This window comes from Balaenoptera physalus (assembly GCF_965194825.1).
Source record: "Balaenoptera physalus genome assembly, chromosome: 7".
Lineage (NCBI taxonomy): Eukaryota > Metazoa > Chordata > Mammalia > Artiodactyla > Balaenopteridae > Balaenoptera > Balaenoptera physalus.
Window position 1 is genome coordinate 43,420,174 of NC_138886.1, and position 19,534 is coordinate 43,439,707.

Here is a 19,534-nt window from a genome sequence, read left to right on the forward strand (position 1 = left end):
CCAAGTCCTGTTTGTACACATGTGAGCTGTGTAACATCAATTACTTAACCTTCTAAACCCTCCATTTTCTCAATGCAAAACAGAAGTAACGTTGCCAACATCATCTGGACATCTTAAAGTTTAAATGAGATGATGTAAAGCATTTAACAGAGTGCTTAATGCAGAAGCAGTGTATGATGAAATCATTTTAGGCAATATACTATTGGTTTAAATGAAAATTATATTAATATGTATATTTTATTCATTTATATATTGTAGTATTTTAATTTTCACAAAATCTTTTCATGAAAGGGCTCTCTTTTTGAATGATAACATGTACTGCTTGGCTCTATTTTCAAAATATGATGCATAATATAGTTTAAATAGACCCAGTGAAGATTTTACTACTAAAATGCCTTGGCTAGCTTATACAAATAAGAACCATAGAGTTTTTAAAAAATAACATGTGGTAAAAACATGGGGAATATCTTTGCTTACCAATTAAAGTGTACAAAAAACAGAATAAATAAAATCTCTTTAATTTATGCATTTTCTGTTCTCGTAAATCATTTTCCTGTCAAAATTATCAGACTTTATTATTGCTGAATATTTTAAACATCATAATGGAATTTTGGTAGCATAAATCATGAAGCTTTCAGTAAGAACGTTTGTGTACATACCTCAGCATTTTTCATATATCTTGATAAAATAGTCCTCAGTCTGGAAGTAAATCCATGCAGAGTATAAATGTCAAACTATACTTGTAAATTTCAGTAACTCAGCAATCCACGCTGACCATTTTGCTTACAAGGTAGTTATGAATTGTCATACTATCTAAGACTCAGTGTTCTCAAAGATGAAGCTGTATGAGCTTGTGTTTTAATCTTGGTCATGATTTTTATACAAGCATCCTACCTACAAATTATATCTACTCACTTGATTTTTCTATTTCCTGGAAGAAGAAAAAAATTTCAGACATCATAAATCTGGGAATAGCTTGTCCATGACATCAGAAAATAATTTATTTTTCTTTTATTTAATAAAAGCATTACTCAATATATTTCATTTGTAATTTGTAAGACAGGCAACTGTTTTGGATTATGTGTGTAGTCCAGAGTACTGGACCTAAATGGAAAGTACTAGCACGAGGAATAAAATCCATTGAATGTGATACTGACCAGGGTTATTGGTCTTCCTTAATCAACAGAAATTGGTAAGAGGCCAGACAAGAAATTCAGGCAAGGCTTTAATGGGGCCCCTGCTGCAGGAGGGGGAGAGGGAAAACAAGTAACAGGTTCCCTTGCTCGCTTCCCGAAGCAGGGGCGGGGGGCGGAGACAAGCTGGTTCCTTACGTGGGGTGAGGGTAGGGGTGTGTCCAGGGGTCGGGCCAGAGGGGCGGCTTAGGTGGTCTGCCCGCCCCTTTCGTGGTGTCGAGTGCAGGGGGCATGCGCAGTACCCTGCTTTTGCTCCCAACCCCGTTTTTGCTCCCTGCTGTTCAGAAGTGGCAGTTGGGTGTTTTTGTTTCTTTTTTTTTTAGTCTTTTTGTATCTTGTCCATAATTGGGCCCCAACTGCCCATGTACACAATTATTTTTAGTCCCTTATAGTTTCTTTGAATTTGGTTGCTCAAGGAGACGTTTGTCCAGGTGCAAGCACTGCAGCAAAGGGTCCCAGGTCCCAGCCTGTCTCAAAGGTAGTGTGGCACTTGGAATGATGCAAAAGGCTCTATCCATGGTGATTTGGCTGAAGGAAAAAAATCACTACACATTTTTCTGTTGCTTTATTTGTGTAGTGGCAAACAGAAGCTCATTCATTGAGTCTAACTTGGAATTAAGGATAAAGGATCCATTAATGAGATAAACACTGCCTGACCCAGAGTTTTTATATCTTATATTACTTTTTAAATGACTTTGCTTGATATGTAACTTCCTCTATCATCTCACATCTAGGAATTTTACATGTGAATCACTTTAATGACTTAAAGATGTGTGTGATTATCATTTGAAAGTTCACAGTATTATAAAGGATATAAGGTAAGAAATTGTAATATGAATATTCAGTTCCCATACCAAGAATTTGTGAAATACTTTCTACGAATCAAATTACTCCCATGAATCCTAAGAACGACCTTTTGATAGTTGAAGAATCAGGAAAGGAAAGGGATTTAACATTTATTGTCTACTATATGCCAAACACTGGGCCTGCTTTTTGATACACATATGTTCTTAGTACTCACAACAGTGTTATGAGGTGAGGGTTTACAGATGAGGAATTTTAAGGCTCAGAGAGATGAGAGAAACTCACTCAAGGCACCCAGCTAGTGAATGGCAAAGCCAGAGTTAACCTCCAAAGTCTTTAGTAGGAACCTTGGAGAGAGCGCCCTAAAATAGTGGAGAGACACAATCAGGTTTTAGACTAGCAATTTGGCTAAATTATGACAACTTTAATATCAAGGTATCTTAATATCCATCATATGTTAATTTCAATATATATTAGTTGAATACCTATAGAAATGACATTCTAATTTTATATGATTATAGAAGTTATTTTCTACTTTACACTATAATCTTTTCTTGTGTCATTAAGTATTCTTTGATAGCATGATTTTTAATAGCAACATAATATTCTTTTATGTTACTGTTCCATAATTTATTGAACCAGTTCTCTATTGTTGGACATTTAGACTGTTTCAAGTTTTAGTTATTATAGTAATAATTCAGTGAATAGCTTTGTCCACAAACCTTTTGTGTGTATATATGATTATTTCTTTAGAATATATTTCTAACAGTGTATGAGAATGCCCATTCAGCCATATTCATCAATTATAGGAAAAGAGAAGATGAAACATTTTCTTATCAGAGGATTTCTTTGATTGTTAATGATTTCAGGTATTTCAATTGTAAATTGTCTTTTACGTTCACCAACTATTTTTTCTATTGGTATGTCTGCTTTTTCTCATTGATTTATAAGAACTCAGTCTCGAGGACATTAAACCTGTCTCTTCTCTGTTTTAAAACAAATAAAGCAATGTAAATAATAATTATTCCATTGAGAAACTTTTGAGTGGGTTTTAAGCAGAAGAATATCATGGTTCTGGTTACATTTTTTCAAAGCTCTTTCTTGGTCCCGTGTGGAGAACTGATCATAGGGAGAGGAGACAAGAATGGCTACAGGGAGACCGGTTGAAGGGCTATCACCCAAGTTCAGGGAAGAGATAATGGCAACTGTGGCTACGACACTAACAGAGATGGAAAGAAGTGAGGGAAGTGTCTGGACTTGAGATATGTTTTAGAGGGAAAGTTAACAGGATTTGCTGATGGATTATGTGAAGAATATGGGGGGAAAAGGAATCAAGAATAATTCCTAGATGTTTGGCTTGAGTAACTGGGTGGATGGTGGTGCCATTTGATGCTATGGAGGAAACTGGGGTGGAGGTAGGTTGTATTTTATTTGAGATGCTTATTAGACATTGATGTGGTGATATCACATGGATAACCAAGGTTAGTGTTCAGGTGGATGTGATTTGGTTGTCACTGGCAGATAGGCGGTTTGAAAGCCATGTGACTGGATGAAATCACTAAGGAGAATGTATAGACAGAAAGAAAGGGGTTAGGAACATTTAGAGGTTGACTAAGGGAGAAGAACTAGCAAGGGTGACTGAGGAGTAGCCAGTGAGTTGGGAGAAAAATAAGGAGAGTGCAATGACAGGAAAGTGAAGGAGTTAAATATTTCAAGAAGGAGGGAAGATCAACCTCGTGAGATTCTTGGGAGAAGTTAATTAGAGTAAGAACAGGAAACAGATTTTGGGATTTGGTGACCTGGAAATGATTGATACTTTTGAGAAGAGCCATTTCAATGGAATGATGGGGGCAGAAACCTGACAGGAGGGATTCAGAAGACAATAGAAATACAAATATATGAGCAATGTAAGGAGAGTGGGTTTTTCTCTTTCAAAGAATATACACATTTAAGGACTCAGATGTTTATAAGACATTATTTAGATCACTTGTATTTCATGTGATGCACTAAAGTTATCAGTGTGTAGAATAAAAACTAAAATTTTCAGAGCAATGGAATAAGAAATATCAATAAAATAGAATTTTGTGAGAGAATGGAATTTTCCACTGCATTTGTCCAAGTACTTTCAACCACTAATGTAGTAAATCTGTTGGGCACTATCGCTATCTTGGTTGTCATATTAGTTAAAATAGAGCCCTATCATTTCTGTTTTCCTGTCCTTTGTCCTTATGATCATCGACCTCTTCTTAGGGCCCTTGAGATCTACACCTTGCTTTTGGCCAGGAAATAACAAAGCCTTATTCTCCCTACATTTTCAGGTCTTCCTACTCATTTCAAAACTAGGAATTACTGAAGCAAAAGAACTCGTGACCTCTAAAAATGTTTAATGATCTAATCTCTGCATCCATGAGTGACAAAAGACTGACAGGGAGCACTTTCTCATTCTTCCTAACTGGTGTGTCGGAATAGTCTGGGTTTTGGCCAGTCATTTCCCAGGTGTAATGATTAGTAAAGTAACTTCCTAAATTCCATGCAGCAATCTCACGTTGGGGTCATATTTCAAATGTGGAAGTTTGGATGGTGGTGTTAGGTGGTAAAGGAAGGTAGGATTCCTTTCTTTTCCAAACCTTTGGCAAATTGAGTGGGATATATATATAATTTTAACTTAAGGTAGGGAAAACATTTTGGAGACGTTTGAGCAGATTAACAAATAGTATTTGTATACTCGTAACTAAAACAGTAATTTATCAGGTAGACGGCAGATGGGGGGAATAAAATGCCAACCTGTGTCTACAGTTGGGTTGTGTTGATGATGAAGTGGTATTTATTCAGGGCCAGCCTAGCTTGTCAGCAACATAAGAGCTGTTACAGCACATGACTCCCTGCGTAGCTAGAAGACAATAATAAATTATGTCCTATGCAAACAGCACCGGCATAAAAGTAGAACAAACAGACCCTGCCTCCCGGATTCCTGAAGAATCTTACTCATTCCCTTGTTTGATTCTGTTTTAAATATGAAAATTTTAAACATTGACATTATCCTAAAGCCAGTGAGATCAAATGTGGTTTGGGCAATTTTATTAGGGTGGATAGGACATAGTTGTTGACAGTCTGTTTTGGGGTGACTGTAAAATGTAAGTATTTTATTTCTCTAATATGTCTAAATGCTTCACATAAATCTTTGTTTTATCAATACCTCATGTGATCCTGTGGAATTCGGGGCCACCCAGAGGAAAACTGGGGAAGTATTACTCAAAGCAGCTTGATTCTAAGAATCACTTGAGGTACATAATGAAATTACAGATTCTTGGACCCGATCCTGGGCTGCTAAATGAGAACCTCTAACAAAGCGGCCCAGAAAGACACACCCCAGGGTGATGTTTATGATGAGGCTGGTGTGAGGAGCAAGGAGCTAAGGGCCTGAGTCAGTAAAAGTCCCGTGACAGCATTGAGAGAGCCCAGAGGATTGGTTCATAGGAAAATAGATGAATTAAAATTGGCTCCCTAGAGCAGTGCTCTTCATATTTCCATGTGCATTTGAATTGCCTAGGATTTGTGGGAAATGCAGATTCTGCTTCAGTAGGTCTGGGGTGTGACCTGGGACTCCACATTTCTAACAAGATGCTTGACAGTGCCAGTGCCACTGGACTTGAGTTTAGCAAGATCCTAGAGCCATAATTTTAATTAATTAATTAATTAATTAATTTTTTAATTTTTTGGCTGCGCGCTGTGTGTTTGTTACTGCATGCGGGATCTTCGTTGAGGTATGCGGGATCTTTCGTTGCGGCATGCGGGCTTCTTTCTAGTTGTGGTGTGCGGGCTCAGTAGTTGTGGCACGTGGGCTCAGTAGTTGTGGCACATGGGCTTAGTTGCCCCGCAGCATGTGGCATCCTAGTTCCCCAACCAGGGATCAAACCCGCGTCCCCTGCATTGGAAGGCAGATTCTTTACCACTGGACCACCACGGAAGTCCCTAACACAGACAAATCCAAACAGGTTGGAGCTCAGCCAACATTTTTGAATAGCAAATGTTCCACAAGTATGGCTTTGAATAATGCTTATTCTACTGAATCTTAATCTTGTGCTGAGGTACCAGTAAAACCAGCCTTCTCTTGTTTGAGTGACCCAGCTCGGAGTGTCGTGATAATTGTTATTGTATGTGAATATCTCTTAGAAATGGTGTGTCTTCTTTCAAGGGTTTACAAATATGTTGGGGAGGATGAGTTTATGTACATAATGAAAAAAATATTTTGAAAGGAAAATTGTAAGTCTTCTTGAGCCAAAGCCTTCAGTCACTGGCGATAAGATGTACGTGGAGTTGTCCATTATTGTTTTCCTTTGGGACCATATCTTCATTTACAATTCTTAATGGCAGAAAGCTCAGCATTGAGGTTCTTGATGGTTAATACCAATGATGATTTGAAATAATTTTATCTATTGAATGCACATTGTGTATAATAGGAGGTCCAATTTTTTTTAAAAAAAGCTCACTCAATATCTACTACTTTTGTGGGTGAATTAATTTTTTTGAAGTACCTGTTTAAAGATTATTATTATTATGACACTTGGACAATAAATTAAAAGCATGAAAGCTGACCGTGTGCATACTTCCAAATCTATTGTATTTGAGCATGATAAATTTCATTACCAAGTCAGTGCGATAGATCCTTTGAATTCATCAGCAATATATCCTGAGATCTTTGTGAATTCCCATGTGCACCTTGTAACTGAAGATGCCTAATGAGAGTAGTGGCCTCAGGAGTGGACAACAAGGCTCCTAGAGGCATGGAAGCTGGTGATGGGCTGGGCCCGCCCAACTGCCAGGTTTCTTGTGTGCCCTCTCGGGAACCTCATCGACCTTGAGATTTGGCTCAGCAGAATTACAGAGTACATGTATTATGGCAATTTTAAGTGGCTGGTAAATAGTCTAAGCCACAAATATCAAATCCACAAGTGTCAAAGAGCTACCATATACAAACATTAATCTGGACGTGAAAAAAATCTGCACCTATATGCACTGCACTGTTTAGTTCTTCATAATGGTTATCTGAGGAGGAGGTACGTGGTACTTCCACTTCCTACGGGACACATTTCTGTACTGCTTTAATGTTTTACCAGTGGCATGCATAATTCTGATGACTTTGTAAGCAGAAAAAAATTAGAATTCTTTATATCTCTTGAATGCACATCACAGTGATTTTCACTGAGTAGAGCAGTGGACTGTCAGTTGATGATTATATGATTGTCATTTACATGTGCTATTATATATATATACACTATGATAAAGGATTATGCAGCACAGGTTGATTTTGTATATATGTCTCTCCAGTCATTCAACAGACTTTTCTTGAGCAACTAGTTAGTATATGCCATGCATTATGCTAGGGGCTAAGATACGGTCTTCAGTGTTTTTTTTTTTTTTAAGAAAGAGAGACAACCATGCTGACAAAGTGGTTCTCATTGTAGTTAATAAAACTCGAAAAGGCCAGAACATTTCCACAGATGATGTGAGCCACAGGTCTGGGTACTCTGCGGTAATGGGTCCCTTTTCCACAGTTATTCATTCCTCCTTAGCTACCACTTAGAGCAAGCAGATCTGACATCACATCCCTAACACAAATCTCCTAGACTTCTACGCTGGAATAAAAGGCATTCAGTAGACTCAGCTAAATCCATCTTTAGGAATTCTGCTTGGAGTTAATGATAACCATTAGAAAACAATTATAGAAAAGAACAATAACTTCCTCCTTTTTTTCTAGTGGGTTGTATCAATAATAATATTCAGCAGACATTCCTATGTCCTTTGAACAATAAAAGGAAAAGTATGTTTTACAAAGTCAGTATTTGAATAAACATTTTAGGAAAAAGGTGTTAAGCTATTTGTTCCTCTCTAAACTATTCTGAATAATAACAGCAAAGATGCCTTCCTTTCCTGGTTTAGGAAAACAAAACAAAAAAAGCAAAAGTATATTTTAAGCCATAGCATGAAAATTTCCAAATTTTCTCAAAGCAAAGTGTTTATTTCATTTGCATCTAATAATAAGTATCAGTGGTAATACATCCTAAGAGTGGACAGATTTGTGGCACAACTCCCCAGAGCTGGGCAGTTTGACATTAATATCAAATTGACTGTTGTTTCAGGACTGTACGTTTCACAGCAGTATCACCAGTGATTTGAAAGCATTCTCAGACAAGTTCGGTTTTGATGTCCTCATCCTCTTGGCCAACTACCTGTCGGAGGAGCAGCAGCCCAGACGACAGATCGCTGTGTACTCTGAGAACCTAGAGCTGTGCAGTCAGGTAAGGACCTCCTTGACCCAGCACATTTCAATGCATCCCCTCCTGCTGGCTCTCAGAACATGCGGTGGAAGACGGCCATGGACTGGTGACTTAAAGAAATTGGTCCAAGAGATAAGGTCCTAGAGTTTGAGTTTTAAGAAATGTTGGGGGTATTCTGCACATTCTGTTAGTTAGTTAGTTAGTTAGTTAGTTAGTTAGTTAGTTAGTTAGTTATTTATTTATTTATTTATTTATTTATTTATTTATTTATCAGTGCTTTAATTCAGATTTTTAGTTTTTAGTTTTGATGCTGTATTACCAAAAAATCATCTAAATAGAATTGTCAATGAGATAAAAGTTGGCCTTTTTTTTTTTTTAATTGAGGAATAATTGACAGATAACATTATATTTCGAGTGTACAATATAATGATTCAATGTTTGTGTATGTTGTGAAATAATCACCACAATAAGTCCAGTTAACATCCATCACCATACATAATGACAGTTTTTTTCTTGAGATGAGGACTACTCTGTACTCTCTTAGCAGCTTTCAAATCTGCAGTACAGTATTATTAACTATAGTCTCCATGCGGTACATGACATCTCCATGACTTGTTTATTTTATAACTGGAAGTTTGTACCTTTTGACTCCCTTCACCCCACATAGGGGCATTTTAAAAGAGCCCCATAACCATTTCTTTTCTAGGCTAAATTCATAAAGAGAAAGATCATATCTTTTTTACCCAGTAAGGGCTAGTCCTCCTTTGGGTACCGTTTTCCTTGAGGACTGCTACCTGGTGATAACAAAGTTTAGTCCCTGACTAAACATCTGTTTGGTGTCCAGTGTTTAGTAACTGTGATCTGAAGCTTTAATCCAAGTTAGTTTTTTGACTACAACCACCCTGACACCTTGGATATGTCTTGAGAAAAACATTCATATATGTTAAAAAAATAAAAAACAAAACAAAAACGTTTTTCTCCAGGTACTAAAATTCTGATTGGGTAATCAGTCAGATCTTCCTGGTTGAGAACAGAGTCTTTTAACCCAAGGCTTTGGAAATATAAGAAATAGACAACATTAATGAAAATAGGGCAGTGGGTATGCCAAAGCAGGTGTATTTAATAACTAATATGAGAACATATGTAATTCATTATAATATGGATGACATGGACATAGAATGGTTTCATCACTTATCTTTCCTCACTAATGGATTAGACAACTGGTCTACCCACAGGTGGCTAGAGGTGAAGTCTCAACTCCCTTCTTTGACATCCTCGCTTTCTGTCCCCCAAGAGATCCATTTCTTGATATATGACTGAAGTCACTCTCCAGCCTCTCTGTGCCCTCTCAAGTCCAGATATGAATGAGCCCCCTTCTCCTGCTGCAGATGCTTTTGGTACCCTTCTGACCCACATACATCTGTGAATTGCATCACCAGCCTGTGGCTTTTTTAGTGCTTTGCTCTGCACTGAGTTTCAAAGCTGAATTTTATCTTTGGTCACGGGTTTCCTAGGGACAGGACTTAGGTCTCCTAAGCCTCCAATACAGTGGTTTTCAAATCACTTTTTGTAGCAAATCAATCTAAAAATTGGTTAATCTAAAACAGGCAGAAGTAGAAGAGTGGATGAAGAGGTTAGAAGCCCTTGAGTTGACTCCACCCTGTCTCTCCTCGGCCCCCACCCCAACCCCCCCCACCCATTTGCCCAAGAGACATCTCCTTGAAATCTTGAGCAACACAAAGTCAAGACTGCTCTAGAGGAATCCTTCTTTGGCCACGTGGTCACAGTTGGTTAAGGGTCAGCCTTTGCAGCTTGACCGCCTGAGTTCAAAATGTGGCTCCATCACTTGTTAGCTGTGTGTTGTTGGTCAAGTTATTTAAGCTTCCTGTCTCTCTATTTCCTCACTGGAAAAATGGGGATAAAAAGTTCCTACCTTGTAGAATTATTGTGAGGATTAAAGGAGATAATGCACATAAAACCTTTAGAACTGCCTGGCATATGAAAGCATTCAATAAATGTTAATTATTATTACTATCTATGTGAGCTCTGTAGTTGTTACTATTATTGTTGTTGTTATTATTATTACCTCCACTAATCCTACGGGGCCATTTCAAATGCCCAGTGTGCAAAATATCTTCAACATTTCCTAAAAAAATCATAGAGCTACAGCCCAGTTTTGGCCTCACACTGACCATCACACATCTCCCTGCCTTCCAAGGCAGCTTTGTCTGTTCTGGGTCCCGTGCAGATGCTTCCTGGGGCAGGAAGAGACAGTTGGGGCCTGAGTGCCATTGAGAAAGCTGTCCCTGGTAGCTCCTTTCTCTTTCCTACTTTCTCCTTTGCCTTCTGAGGCTTTCAGAGGTTAAAGCAGGTCCTGGCTACCTGCTACCAACAAGAGCCTTCCTTCTGCCCCATTTTCCCTTATTCCAATACTTTTCCCCTAGTTTTGTCAGCAACTAGCATTATCTCTGGCTTTTGCAAAGTTGAATTTTACTCCTGTTGGAAGATGGTATTAAGTTACACGGAGGAGAGGTTTTAAATGATTTTGGGTTCAACAAAAAGCCAATTTGGTAGGATTAAAGAAAGCATTGGTGGTATATGAAGTGGGACTTTCCATGTTTTATGTTATACAGTTCTCAGTCTTCTTTCTAGACAGATGAACACAGATTAATTTTACATTACAAAAAATTAAGAAAGACAAATTGCAAAGAGCTAAGAGAGCCTGAGTGCTCACACAAATCCCTGTGCCTCCCCGACAGATTTGCTGTGAACTGGAAGAGTGCCAGAACCCTCGCCTGGAGCTGGAGCCCTTTGAATGTGGCTGTGACGAGATTCTGGTGTATCAGCAGGAGAACCCTTCAGTGACTTGTGATCACGTGGTTCTCCTGGTCAAGGAAGTCATCAATAAGAGGTGTCCAGAGATGGCCTCTAACAGCCGGACATCCTCCACAGAAGCAGTGGCAGGCAGCGCCCCGCTCTCCCAGGGGTCCTCCGGGATTATGGAGTTGTATGGTTCTGACATAGAGCCACAGCCCAGCTCCGTGAATTTCATGGAAAACCCTCCCGATCTCAGCGATTCAAACCAGGCCCAGGTGGATGTCAATGTGGACCTCGTTAGCCCGGATAGCGGGTTGGCCACCATTAGGAGCAGCCGCTCATCCAAGGAGAGCTCAGTTTTCCTCAGTGATGACAGTCCAGTGGGAGAAGGTGCTGGGCCTCACCACAGCCTCCTCCCAGGATTTGACTCCTACAGTCCCATCCCTGAAGGGGCAGTAGCAGAGGAGCATGCCCCTTCTGGAGAACACAGTGAATCCTTTGACCTTTTCAACTTTGACCCAGCACCCATGGTTTCTGGGCAGTCCCAACCATCTTCCCATTCTGCAGACTACTCCCCAACAGATGACTTCTTCCCCAACAGCGATTCATCAGAAGGACAGCTCGCCACGGAGCCTAAAAGACTTGATGGGATAGGGATGGACGTGTCGAATTATTCATCCAGTTCTCTTTTGTCAGGGACTGGCAAAGATAGCCTTGTGGAATTTGATGAGGAGTTTGTCCAGAGACAAGAAAGTCCCAGTGATAATTCTGAAAGAAATTTGAGCCTGACAGGGTTTGTGGAAGATGAATCTCCTTCACCAGAAAGTCTGAAAAATGCTGGAAGGAGGGTCCCACCAACACCTATGAATAGCTTTGTGGAAAACTCACCATCAACTGAAGAACCAGCTCTACTCTCTTCAGAAGATATGACCCCCAAAACAGTCAAAACGGGTCACACTGGGCCACCTCCAACCCAGGCACGGTGCAGCAGCTGGTGGGGTGGTTTGGAAATTGACTCTAGAAACACTGCAGATGCATGGAGTTCCAGTGAACAGGAATCTGTCTTCCAGAGCCCCGAGTCATGGAAAGATCATAAGCCAAGCCCAGTTGATAGGAGAGCCTCAGATTCTATATTTCAACCCAAGACTCTAAACTTCCCAAAGTCAAGTCCCTGGGAGTCAGAATTTGGTCAGCCTGGGCTGGGCAGCAATAATATTCAAGACCAAAATGAGAAAAACTTGCAGTTTCAGGATATGTCCCCTGAAAACTCGCATTTGCCGAATGCTTTTCCTCAGGGAACAAACCACCTGATAGAAGACTTTGCTGCTTTGTGGCGTTCTGATCGCTCACCCACAGCCATGCCTGAGCCATGGGGAAATCCCACGGATGACGGGGAACCAGCTGCTGCAGCGTCATTCCCAGCCTGGAGAGCATTTGCTAAAGAAGATGACGCCGAAGCTTTGAAAAATACCTGGAATCTGCACCCAATGAGTGGTGAGACACCTTCTGTGAGGGACCCAAATGAGTGGGCCATGGCAAAAAGCGGGTTTTCTTTCCCTTCAGAAGACCTCATAGACATTTCGCACAGCGACGCAAATAGTGAAGCAGTTCCAGAAATCTGGGGCAAGAAGAACCGTGACTCTGGGGACGATATTCTTGTATCTGGAAATCCCAGATCTGATCTGGATCATGCATGGAATAGTTCTAAGCCAGTCAAGGATGATCAGAATGGTTTCGTGGATCCAAAAATTAGGGGGAAGGTGTACGAAAATGTAGATTCCTGGAACCTTTTTGAGGAGGGTAACAAGAAAGGAGGGTCAGATGTCCTAGCACCTTGGGAAGATTCCTTCTTATCCTATAAATGTTCCGATTACAGTGCCTCCAACATAGGGGAAGATTCGGTGCCATCCCCCTTAGATACCAACTACTCCACTTCTGACTCTTATACTTCACCAACATTTGCCGGAGACGAAAAAGAAACCAAAGACAAGCCATTTGCTAAAGAGGCAGGTTTCGAGTCACAAGATGCTAACTGCACCTCAGGGGACGCTGACATGCCTCCTCAGTCCCCAGAGCAGCCACCTAGAGATAGTATTAGTTCGGGTCCTGGGAACCTGAAAATGTGGGCTTCACCTCACGCAGATGGTAGCTCTGAAATAAATGCCACTCACAGCCCAGATAAAGATTTACTCCAGGCAGAGCCCACAGATGATCAGAACACCTCCGTGGAGGATGACATTGGGGAAAGCAGCCAGTCCAGCTACGATGACCCCAGCATGATGCAGCTGTACAATGAGACAAACCGACAGCTCACGCTTCTGCACAGCAGCGCTAACTCCTGCCAGGCGGCCCCCGACAGTCTCGACTTGTGGAACAGAGTGATTCTGGAGGACACACAGTCTACTGCGACCATCTCGGATATGGACAACGACTTGGACTGGGATGACTGCAGCGCGGCTATGGCCATCACCGGTGAAGGCCAGGCACAGGGGTACCCGGCGGAAGCTTCTGAACCCGAAACCCGATTCGCAGTGAGGCAGGTAGAACCCTGGACCGTGGAGTATCAGGAAGCAAATCAGACAGATTGGGAACTCCCTGCCTCTTCTGAGCACAGCTTGGACGCTGCTCCCAACGAATATCACATGCTGAATGAGAAAAGCGGGCAGCTGATCGCAGATAGTATTTGGGATTCCGTTATGAGAGAGAACGCCGTGTCATCATTAATGTTACCTGGCCCATCGTATGTTACAGATCCAGAACAAAGCAAATCACCCCCTGAAACTTCCAGCTCATTAGAAAAAATTCAGGACAGTCACATCCCAGACATGCTGGAAGCCTCTGGAGCCAGTGAGTCAGAAACACTTGATCCTGACAAGCAGGACACATGCAGGAGAACCCCACCCAGTGATATGGCGTATTTGGTGACCACACTTGAGAATTCAGGGCATTTTGCATGCTCAGATCCCTGGAGGGGTCCCAGTTATGGACAAAAGGAAAGTGAGAAGGAATCCCATGGAACCACCGATAGGGAGTGCCCCAGTGAGGAGGAGCCGATGGATGGAACCTCAGGGGCTTCTGGAAAAGGGCACGGTGGCCAGGAGTGCCCTTCCCCAGCTGCATCTGATCATCCAGAAATCTCCAATGAATCAAGCAAAATCAGCTCTCTTTCGGTCACTTCCAGTCCTCAAACTGAGGAACCCCAGGAGGTATTAGAGCATGAGAAGGGGTCTTACACTCCAGACCCCTGTGATGTGCAAACAGAGGTGTCCATAGATCACCTGCAGGCAAAAGAGACCTGCGAAGAGCAGCACCTCATGAGTCACAGAAATTCAGGTGAAACTACTGAAATTTCAGGTAGGCTGAATTCCACAATAAGTATATATCTACCTGAAATGGATGTGGAGGAAGCTGAAGAATGTAACATTCTGGAGCCGGAGAGAATGAACCAAGACCTACGTTATGGATGTCCCCAAGGACTTGACGTTTGGGATGGCCCTAAAGACAGTGATGTGCAGGTCAGCTGCACAAGTTCTGAGATAACTAAGAATCTCGAAGTTAAGAATACTGAAAACAGCCCTCCAGGAGCCAAGTTATCAGGAAATGATGACAGAGACAGTATTTCTAGTGAGTATACACATTCAAGTGCATCCAGTCCTGACCTAAATGACTCTTCGTCTGCATTGCCTTCCTGGGACCAAGGACCCAGTACTGGGCATCAGAAGGAAAACCAAGATGATTGGAATACACAGAATTACCAAGAATCTGAACTAATTACTACTGATGGTCAAGTAGAAGTAATTACCGAAATGAAGGGTTTGGAGAAAAACAGAATGGACAAGTTTGAAAAGAGCTTAGATCACAATGTTCCTAAATATTTAGAGATTTGGAATGACTCAGTAGATGGTGATTCCTTTTCCTCTTTGTCTAGCCCTGAAACAGGCAAATATTCTGAATATTTAGATGTATATCAGGAAAGAAATCTAGCGGTTAGCCATCAGGGAAAAAGTGAATGTGATATTCCTGAAACTGTGCAGCAAGAGGATGCCAAGTTCACTTCAACAAGCTCAGGTTCTGATGATGATAGTGTAGGCGATGAAGAGTCAGTGGAGAAAGAGATCCATTCAGCCACTTGCCAGGTTGCTCAGAGTGAACTCAGAGCTTGGGATTCATTGAATGAATCTAATAAGTCCTTGGCCACAGCTGATCCCAAGTCTAAGGAATGTTCTGCCTATATAGGCAGTCCTGAACCAGCAGAGAATGAGAATAAGTCAAACCCATTCATTGACAATCAACAAAGCAGCCCTGATTGTTGGAATTTCTTGCCACTAAAGGAGACTGAAGTACAGGTTACAGCAGTGGAGAAGGAGACGAGGTCTTCTCCAGAAACAGGGAGGACGGGAGATGTCATATGGCAAATATCTCCCAAAGCTGAACTAAAGAATGAAAATTATTCTAATTTGGAAATGGCTGGCTTCTCAGCTGAGAGCACGGAGTGGTGGAACGCCTCCCTACAGGAAGGGCGACCAACTGAGAGGGCATTTGAAGGGGAATTATCTAACTCAAGTGCTGTGCGAGAGATGAATTCCTCACCACGCCAAAACGCGGGTCCCTGGGGAGTACCCATTCCGGGTGATACTGAATCCCTGGAAACGCACTGTACCAATCCTTTCAGTGATACACATGAGTCACGCTTTCTGGATAATAATGGGGAGAATGCCCACGAGCAACTTTGGAACATTCAACCAAGGCAGCCAGACCCAGAAGCTGGTCAGCTTAGCCAGCTTGTACTACTGGACCAAATTAAAGACAAGGATTCCAGAGAACAAACCATGTCTTCTGCCAGTGACAAACTCACCTCTGAAATATCTACCCAAGAGCAGTGTCAGAATACAGTGCTGTCTGTCTGGAATCAGCCAGACCCAACATTTACTCACACAGATGAAGATGGATGCATCATATCTAATGTATCAACTCCTGAGTGTCAAGAAACAAATTGGTGGGAAGAAGAAAAATCACACCCCAGTGAAATGACAGATTCAAGCATTGCCTCTGAAGATTTCCCTGCTGTCAGTTCTTCCACCCAGTTGATAAAGAAGTCAGGCTCTGAATGGGACGACTCTACCCCTAGTGAGGGCCCCCAAGGTGCGTTTGTTCCAGACATTTTACATGGCAACTTCCAAGAGGGTGGGCAACTGGCCTCAGCTTCACCCGACTTGTGGATGGATGTGAAACAACCCTTCGGTGTGAAGACAGATGGTGAGAATCCTGATATACTGACTCACTGTGACCACGACAGCAATTCCCAGGCTTCCAACAGCCCTGATGTATGTCATGATTATGAAGCAAAGCCAGAGACTAAGCAGCACATCAGTGCTGGGATGGGACCTGAAGGGGAATCCGGTGAGTTATATCCCACTGAGCCAGAGAGAGATGAAGAACCCAGTCAGGAGCTGGCGCAGGAATTTGTCCCATGTACTTCAGAACTATCTTCTGAAAACGCAATTCCGCTGCCTCGGATCAGCGAGCAGGCAAACACAAATGACTCATCTCAACCTGCCTCTCACAAAGGTTCTCCTGAACCTTCCGAAATAAATGATGAAAACATTACAAGTTTAAAAGCGTCAGAAAAGGGAGCCAACCCAGATACAGCACCAATTTTGGAACCCACTGACAGAACAATCCCAATGATTGAAAACGTGGGAACTGATATTTGTGTAACTCACCCAGAGCCAACTGTGGATAGCAACAGCTCTTGGATATCAGAAGACTTTTCTCCTGAGAGTCAGACCGATGCAGGGGGCCCGTCGGACCGTGAGCAAGCTTTTGCCACTGAGAATCCTGCCACAGTTCCTGATACTTTGCTAGCCTCGGACACTTGTCTGGATGTCGGCGAAGCTGCCTTTGACCACAGTTTCAGCGATGCCTCAGGTCTCAACACATCCACGGGTACAATAGATGACGTGAGTAAACTGACATTATCAGAAGGAAATCCTGAAATGCAATTTGATGGGGAGGCAGGGAAGCAAGATATCTGTTCCTCTGAAGCCTCGTGGGGTGATTTTGAGTATGAAGTCATGGGCCAAAATATTGATGAAGATTTAATGAAAGAGCCTGAACACTTTGTCTATGGCGGTGACCCTCCCTTGGAAGAAGATGCCCTGAAGCAAGGGCTTGCACCTTACACACCTCCATTTGATTTGTCCTATCTCACGGAACCTACTCCTGGTGTCGAAACCACAGAGGAAGCTGGGACTCCAGAGAATGCGCCTTTGGGGAGCGAAGCCGCAGAGATATTGCTTTCTTCCCTTCCTGATGAAAGAAACAAGGAAAACCACGCTGAGGCCACAAACAGACAGCCTGAATGCCAGCTGCTGCATGTTCCTGAAGACCCTGAGTCAGTTTCTTTGCCTGTCGGAGTCGACGCCAACATTGAGTTGTCTCCATCAAACGTTGACTGGGAAGTAGAAACAGATCATTCAGATTCACCAGCAGGTGGAGACATAGGACCACCAAATGGTAAGAAACCTTTCATTCCTCCACCCTCAAGAAATTGCTGCTTTCCTTCAATGAATGCATTTGTAAAACACACTTTTCCTACCAATGTGGCTATAGAGGAACTAACTACATTTGCAGTGCGTGCTTAACCAAGTTCTGCCTTACTGCAGTAATTTCTACCGCTTGTCTAATAAGTATCTTTGAGAGGGTCTGAGAAAATTAAACAGCTCTACAAAATAAAAATGTTTTTTAAACTCTCTCTCTTTAGATAGATCGTTTGCGAAGATCACAAGTCACACCGTGTGTTAATTAAGCCTTGTTCTCTCCTTCTCACCTTCATCTTCCACTTCTAGGTGCCAGCAAGGGGTTATTAGAGTTGGAAGAAGAAAAAATAATTCCTACCAAAGAGCCTGAGCAGGTAAAATCAGAATACGGGGAAGAAAGGTACACTGAGAAGAATGAAGATCATCCTGCACTACACATGGATTACATACTTGTAAAGCACGAAGAAAATTCACCCCCAGAGCCAGAGGCCTGTGAGGCAAGAGAAATCACGTCGGAATTAGAAGAGTTTCACATAGATTCCGAAGAGACGGGGCTGCCAGGAACTCAGTTAGCAAGCTTCCCAGACACACATCAACCTGCTTCCTTAAATGCAAGAAACCATCTTTCTGTACAGAGAATGTCTTCCAAAGATGATAAGAGATCATCTTTTGAAAGCCCTAGGCAAGACCAGAGTTGGATGGTCTTGGGCCGTAGTGAGGTTGGTGACCCATCATCGGAGACTAGGGACTCAGGTCCTGGATGGTCTGGCAAGGCTGTGGAGCCAGCCTCTGATCACAGCTTGGGCAAGGGACCCCAAATGCAGATTCTGGGAGACATGAAGCCTCTAGAATCTTCAGCACTAGAGGAAGCCTCTGGCCTGGGCAGCCAATCGTGGAAGAACATGAGCCGAGGCAGCGCTGGCCCCGATACAGATATGTTGCAGGCTGTCACCCATGACAGTGAATGGGAAATGCTCTCACCACAGTCTTCTCAGAAAAACATAATCCCTGAAATGGAAATGGAGGAGGAGACAGAGTTTCTTGAGCCCAGGACAAGGAAACCAAGAACAAAAGGGTAAGCAAAAAGCTCAGTTTATTTTTTTCCTGAAAACTATTTAATTGGAAACTGGGGAAATGGTGAGGGATTATGGAATGTGAAGAATACCTAGGTGATAGGAGCTTTGCTTATATTTATTTCAAAGCATATCATCCATAAAAGCAGCTGCTGGGTAACCATAATGATGATGATGATGATGATTTGTGTACCTTTTCAGCCAAAAAAGTCCCTTCAGTTTCCATCCAAAGTCTTATACTTACTCTCCTGATACTTATACTTACTTCACCTACTCAATACCTATACTACCCTTAAATAGGCAGTTGGTGCTGGAGGGGGGAGGACACACACATTTATTCATAGTGCAAGGCAGTCTGCACACGTTATCTTATTTAATCTGTACAAAAACCCTCAAGTAGTAAGTATTATTATCTTTATTTTACACATACTGGTTGGGGGAGGGGAGTTGAGGCTCAGAAAGTTTCTATAACTTGCCTAGAATTAAGTAAACAGAGTGAACACTCTGGGATTCAAAATTTTCCACCACCAAAGCCTGTACTTTTCCATCAGACACACTGCCTATCGTACAGAAAAGGTGATTGTGGTTTCATGTAAGCATCTCACTTACTAATAAAGAAAGAAGAGAATCCACAGCAGCCTTAAAATCTTAATGTGAAACATTCATTCCTTAATTGACTGAAAAATTGGCAAATAACCATCAAACCAGAAATTCATTCATTCGTTCATTCACCACTTGGTTTTTGAGAATCTGCTCTGGCCAAGTTTCTGGGTAACCAGTGGACATTGTCCCTGCCCCCAAGTTTCCAGGCCCTGCTAAAACTGTTTACA

At 42.0% G+C, this 19,534-nt stretch overlaps 1 protein-coding gene across 7 annotated transcripts in view; it reads left to right on the forward strand.

The window, feature by feature from the left end:
- Positions 1 to 19,534, forward strand: part of PRUNE2 (prune homolog 2 with BCH domain) — a 257,591-nt gene that overhangs the window by 156,934 nt on the left and 81,123 nt on the right. For all 7 annotated transcript variants that reach the window (XM_082470766.1, XM_082470769.1, XM_082470768.1 and 4 more), the window contains exons 7-9: positions 8,138 to 8,296; positions 11,035 to 17,608; positions 17,941 to 18,706. In XM_082470766.1, coding sequence (XP_082326892.1) covers positions 8,138 to 8,296; positions 11,035 to 17,608; positions 17,941 to 18,706 — 7,499 coding nt within the window. The remainder of the gene's footprint in view (positions 1 to 8,137; positions 8,297 to 11,034; positions 17,609 to 17,940; positions 18,707 to 19,534) is intronic.